The 6,851-nt window shown below is 32.8% G+C and overlaps 1 protein-coding gene across 1 annotated transcript; it reads right to left on the bottom strand.

The window, feature by feature from the left end:
* Positions 1-1,214: 1,214 nt before the first annotated feature.
* On the bottom strand, positions 1,215-3,738 carry LOC103496806 (probable inactive receptor kinase RLK902). The gene is made up of 2 exons (XM_008458803.3): positions 2,300-3,738; positions 1,215-2,190 (listed from the first exon to the last, which is right to left on the bottom strand). Exons 1-2 carry the CDS (start codon positions 3,567-3,569, stop codon positions 1,529-1,531), a joined length of 1,932 nt encoding a protein of 643 aa, XP_008457025.1. The 5' UTR covers positions 3,570-3,738; the 3' UTR covers positions 1,215-1,528.
* Positions 3,739-6,851: the final 3,113 nt, after the last annotated feature.

The following is a 6,851-nucleotide window of genomic DNA, read 5'->3' on the forward strand; positions in this document are numbered from 1 at the left end:
CAATATATTCAAAGAATCAAAATTGACTTTAATAATTCTATGAAACAATTTTCTTAAGATATAAATTAAATGCTACACTTAAAAACGTTCTAAAAATATTGATCCAATAAAAGAAGTTCCACAATTGTATTCAACATGTTTCAAACATTGTACTTCAAATACAATAATCTACTTGAACTCCCCTAACAAATCTCCTACGGGACATCCGGTTAATGATAAGAAAAAGTTGAACTGAGTTGAGTTTGTAATATAATAATTATACAAATATTATTGGGGCAGTTGACACAAATGACTATATGAAAAATGTGCTTATTTCAATGAAAATGTGAATAATAAAGTAGTAAACCTCTTTAATTATCGATGAACCAAATAGGGATTGTTTTTTTACCCGCCCAATTCAACTCTCCCAAATTATTCAAGTTGCAAAACACTCCCTTCAACTCTTTTGGATTTGATTATCTCACTTTTACTTTTTAATTTAAAAAATTTCCCGTTGGTAACTCACATAAGTTATTAGGGGTGAGCATTGACACCCACAGAACCGATCTAAACGACCGAAATCAACTCAACCGGCACCCAATAGTCGATTTTATTAAAAATACGGTCGGTGGTCGCTTTAATTAAAAAATTTCGAAAAACCGACACAAACCGACCTAAATCGACCCAAACCGACCTGCTAAACATCATTATTGGTTTTCCTTAGTATAAATTAACTAGGTGATTTTTCGATCTTGATTTTTATACAAAACCGACCTTGCCCGATTGTTGATCGCCCCTATGAGTTATGTACTTCGACTTAGAGGTTAAAAAATTGAATCTTTCACCTCACCTTGCAATATTATTAAACTCAAAAAGTAATATTAATTTTAACTATTTTTATTTAGTTTGATATAATGAAACTTTTGATTGCCAAGCTTTTATTCTTGAGGTGTTGGAATCCTTCATAATTTTAAAAAAAGAAGAAGTTTTTTTTTTTATAAAAAGCAAACTTTTGATTATTGTTTTCTAAAATAAATGTCCGAGAAGTTCTCTAATTAAGAAGTTTAGAACGTTTTTTTTTTCTAAATGTTTAATAACGTTTTCTTGAATTATACGTTTAAATATAATGTGTATGGATTATATTTATTTAGGTTTAGATTAATTAAATATGCTTTTTTTTTGTTCTTAAGAAAAAAATCTAATCAAGAATTTTATAATGTTTCCGTAACATATAATTCACAATAACAATCAAATAACCTATTTTGGGCCCTTTATTCTTCATAAATGTGACTAACATTTTTATGTGGTAAAGGTGTTGAATTGCTACCAGAAGAATACTCTTACAAAGCTTTCCATGTAAAAGAGAGAAAAATGAAGTCAAAAAAAAAAAAAAAAAGTTACACGTATAAGACTTACAAGTATAATATAAGAGAAAAATGAAAGAGGAATTATACGAAAAAAAAAAGAAAGAAATAAACCCAATAATGATAATGAAAAAACAAATAACTATTATATATCTAGATTTGCTATCTTCAGTCTTACTTCATCCCTACTCTGCAGATGGTGGATGAGGTGAGCTTAGTGAATGAAACTGTGAGGAAATACCATTATTTCCATCATTCTCAATCCCCTCGCTCTGCTTTTGCAAGGTCGTCCGACAAAGTTCTTCAATGCGTCCAACAATCTCATCCATTCCAGGACGATTATCTGGATACGGGACAGTGCATTGCAATGCAAGTTCCAAGAGTTGTACCATTTCCTCTTCAACATTTTGGTACCTTAGAAGTTGTTCATCAAACACTTCAGCCGTCCATTCCTCTTGAACCACAGATTGAACCCATCTAGGAAGATCCACGGCTTCCTCATGGAAAATAGAATGTGTAGGAGATTTTCCTGTTAGCATCTCCAGTAACAACACTCCAAAGCTATAAACATCTGCTTTATGTGATACCTTTCGAGAATCGGTAACCTCTGGGGCTCGATACCCAGCAACACGACTTGGAGTCGAGGGGGCCATGGCTAGTTGTGCAAGGCCGTAGTCGGATACGCACGCTTCGTATGATCTGGTGAGGAGAATGTTTGAGGACTTAATGTTGCCGTGAGAGATGGTAGGGCCTTGAGAGTGAAGGTAATGAATCCCTCGGCCGACTCCGAGGGCTATGCCACACCTTGCTTCCCAATTCAAAGGAGTCCTTCCCGACTCTCTACTACCTATTTCAAATTCAAACATTCAATTATTTAGATTAAAACTTAATTGATTGACCGGACTTTTCATGTTATCGAATTTTAGTATACGTGAAGGACTTGTAAAAGAACTCACCATGTAAAAGTGCAGACAAGCTTCCCATTGGCATGTAATCATAAACCAAAAGCTTTTCCTCTCTGCTGTAATAATAAGCTCTAAAAGGGACCAAATTCTCATTCTTCATCCTCCCCGCCTCCTCCATTTTCTCCCTGAATTCCTTCTCCGCTGCCGTCATCTCCTTCAACCGCTTCACGGCCACCACCATCCCCGTCTCCAATGTCGCCTTATATGCGGTCCCAAACGTCCCCTTCCCAAGGACTTCTGCCGATGCCCTCAACAAATCCTCCAAATCAAACACATTTCCCACATTCCCAAAGAACACCAATTTCTTATCTCTTTCGCTTCCCTTTGTCGATGATTTTGGTGCAATCAAATGATCTATGTTTATTCTTTCGCTACTCCCTTCCACTGTCGTAGTCTTCTCTCCCGGCACCTCAACCTCACCTCTCGACCGAACCACCTCTTTCGTCTCCGATTTCTCCTTACTCTTTCTTTGACACACAAGAATCAAAACAACCAAAATCAACGCCAAAACAAACAAGCCACCAATCACAATTCCAGCAATCGCCCCACCGGAGAGCTTCGACTTTGGACTGGGCTCGGTCGCTGTTGAGTTACAGAGTAACAATGGCGCCCCACAGAGAAAATTCCCCTCGAAAGAACTAGCCGGAAAACTAGAGAGCTTCGTTGGAATCGAACCGTTCAATTGGTTAAACGAGACATTAAATTGCTCAAGAGTGAGATTTAACTCAGGAACAACTCCAGTAAACCGATTGTTCTGTAAATACAGAGTAGCCAAACGGGACAAATTGTTGAACCCAGATGAAATCTCACCTGTAAAGTTGTTGTCCGCCATGTTCAACCGAACCAAATTCTGCAAATCAAACAGAAACGGCGGAATCTCCCCAGAAAACAAGTTCCCCTGCAAGTAAAGATTCCTCAACCCACGAAGATTCTCAAAATCCGCCGGAATCCGTCCAGACAGAGCATTAAACCTTAGAGAAAGAGTTTGCAACTGCGTCAAATTCCCAAGCCCCATCGGAAGCTCACCGGAAAGCCCCATAGCGGGAAGCCGGAGCTCAAAAACCCCATTCCTGTCACAGTTAACACCAGCCCAAGAACAGGGAGATACATCGGAGAGATTCCACTCTAATCGGGGCCGGCCACCCATCGCCGCCCGAAAACCCACCAACGCCGCCCTATCAGATGCCAGATCCGTCCGGACAAAACCCAGAAAGGCGAAACCCAGAACCGCCGCCGTTAAAAACCAATGTGGAAACTCCATATTTTGGTTTTGTTGTCCAGAAATTGAGGGGAAAAAAGCTAACAAAGCCACATGGGTATTGTGAAATGGCTCCAATGGAGGAGGAATAAAACGAAGTGGGTTTGTTTGTTGAGCTGGATGGATTGTTGAAGGGAAATGTTTAATATACAAGCGAATTCAATGTGGGTTCAATGAGCTCGCGATACAAAATGGAAATACACATTGCTATTTTTTGAAAACAGAGGAGGGAGCTTTGTAGTTAAGTTTTCAAATGGATGCTTGCCACGTGGAACATCTTTTTAAGCTTTTTTATCGATGCTTTTTTTCTTTCTTCTCCTTTTAAATGGATTTTGCTTTTTCCTACGTGGATTGCTCTTTATGTTCATTAAAATCCACATGGATTAAAATATAAAAAAAGTGACCACCTTTTTTCATTTTTTAAATTTAAACGAGGGGATCAATCAACCAAACTAGTTCATAAATAAATATGGTAAAGAAATGTTTTTAATTTTGTAAATTGTTACATTTTTATATATAGAATTTTACCTATTAAATTTTATTAATAAAAAGTAGTTGTAGTCCTTTCTTTTCTTTTCTTTTCTTTTCTTTGATTTATTAAAATATATCATTTTTGAAAACTTAATACTAAAATAAGGTAGTTTTAAAACTTATTAGAAATCTAATGCTAGAGAGTGGGACGAGTGTTCAATACTCGCCCTATGAGAAGTTAAGATTTTTTCTCCCCTTTCTCTTTTCATTTATTTCCTTTTTTATTTTTTATTTTTTATCTTATTTTTTAATTTTATTTTATTTTCATTTAAGATACAAATATTTTATTTAAAATTTAAATAAGAAAAGTAATCATTAGATACACAAGATTTAAAAAAAAAACGAAAAGAAAAAACAATGAGTAAAAATGTGATTCATAGCAATAATTCAATATAACACATTAGATATATTCATAATATACTTGAAGTTTTAACTTTTATAGATATATATATTGAAACTAATACGAAACTAAACGAACGCGAAAGATACGATTTTTTTATTAGTTTTTTATACCTAAGAGGATTGGTATACAATTTTAGGGTTTTTTTTATTTAATTTTTTTTATATTTGATTTGATAAGTATTAGTTTTTTAAATTAAAAATATTGATTTTTTTAACGACCCAACTCTTTATACTAAGCTGAGGTCATTACTAAAAAGAAACCATGATAAGAGACACTCAATTAGATCCAAATAAATATAATTATATTCCATAATATAATTAACTTCACTTTTCTAAATTATTAATTAAATATATATATCCACATGTATATACTCAATTAAATCCAATTCCACCAAAACTAACTTTTGCCTCCAAAATATCAAATTAACTTAAATCCTCAATTAATTTAATCAGTCAAATCTTTTCCAATAAATCACTTACTTTCAACATAAATTAGCTTAACCCAACCATAACAACTCCACTTCATAATCAATATTTATGTTTCTGCAGAATAATTAATTATCTTCCACAATAATTAATTATTATTCATTTTTCTCCAAAATAATTAATTATCTTCCACAATAATTAACTATTATTTATCTTTCTCCAAAATAATTATCCTTTTACAAATAATTATATTTTCCCAAAATATAATTATTTTACTTTTTCTCCCTTACTAAATATCTTTTCTCCAAAATACAATTTATCTTTTCCTTAAATAATTATATTTCAACAAATATAATTATCTTTTCCTTTAACGTAATAATTATATATATATTTCCGCGTATACGTATAATTATTAAATCTCCAACAAACTTTTCACCCCACAATTTAATTAAATAACATCCATAATTATTTAATTAAATTCAACTTCAACAACACTAAAAATCCACAACTTTACTTAATCCTCTTAACCTACCATTTAATCAAAAATTCAACAAACTCCACGTGCCAAAACCTCTAATTAATTAAATATTCATCCAAGAAATATTTAATTAATTTCAATTCCCACATAAATCAAATAATTCTCATTAAATGAATTCTAAATAGCGCCCAATAAATTAAATCTAATTAAACAAAATTAAGATAATTAACTCCAAAATTATCTTAATTTTTGGGGCGTTACAGTTTTGTTATTTGATTTTTCTAAAGTGAACAATCAAATGATACAACATATGGTAGGATGTTTAGCATAAAGAGTCATGCATCATATAAAGTAGCAGTATTTGTTTTAATATAATATGTTATGTTTCACATTATTTTGTGCCATACGAAACTATCATAGATAGTTTGCCCAAACATATGAAAAAAATGTAAGAACGATCAAGTTATATGATAAACTAGAGTTTTCTCATATGTTTACACGTTGTAATGATATAAAAAAAATATAATTTACGGCCTTCAACTATTTTTCAATTATAAACAATTACTAAACATACAATTGTAGATTTTTATAAGAAATGATTTTAATATACTATCTAGTATTTACTTTTATGCATCTTGTCTATCCACACAAAACTATCAATTAACATTTTAATTAGAAAATTAACTTGGTGAAACAAATATCTATATATTTAGTAATACTCTACCCACGTAATATGAAATTCAAGATATTTTACGATGATATACATTATTGGAAGATTAACTATTTGGGTTTAGTTGTGATTTCTAAAATTTTTATTTTTGTTTTTATTATTTTTTTTAATTTGTTAAACAATATTTTTATTTGCTTAACTGATACATGGCTAGAACCTATTTATATTTACAAATACAGCTTACAATTCATAAATATAAGTGTATCTAAGATATATGCAATGATAACGAGTAGTACATCGATAACGAGCAGTACATCGATAACATACACTATATGTATGGTGTACCTATTATACTTGCTCCAGTTCAAAGGAGACGTGCTCTAGTGCAAGAGCTTGATGAATTGGAAGAAGTTGACCAACACGTGGAAGAAGTGCCTCCTGTCACACAAACACAGAGCGAGACTGGTTACGTTAGTCCAGTGATGATGATGTTGGCATTTGGAACGGGATATTATGATTCAGGAGTCAATCGTTAGACTTCGGAATAGGATATTACAATTCAGAGGCAGGTCCATCATCATCAAACTTTGGACAAGAATACTATGATTTAGGGACCAGTTCATCATCTTCATACATGCATGGTCACGGACGCAGTCATGGAGAACATAACAAATATTTATACTACGAAGCGCCCGTAGCAGTACCTGAGGAACCAAATGAGCAACAACAACAAGAGAATCAAGAGGAACTAAAACAACAAAGAGTGCAAAGTCGATGA

Source organism: Cucumis melo, chromosome 6, assembly GCF_025177605.1.
Source record: "Cucumis melo cultivar AY chromosome 6, USDA_Cmelo_AY_1.0, whole genome shotgun sequence".
Taxonomy (NCBI): domain Eukaryota; kingdom Viridiplantae; phylum Streptophyta; class Magnoliopsida; order Cucurbitales; family Cucurbitaceae; genus Cucumis; species Cucumis melo.

What these genes read in the sequence shown, in the direction of transcription:
- LOC103496806 (XM_008458803.3), bottom strand. Translation starts at nt 3,569, where the DNA reads ATGGAGTTTCCACATTGGTTTTTAACGGCGGCGGTTCTGGGTTTCGCC. An exon ending in CTTGTCTGCACTTTTACATG is followed by an intron (nt 2,191 to 2,299) that starts GTGAGTTCTTTT and finishes AATTTGAAATAG; the next exon opens with GTAGTAGAGAGTCGGGAAGG.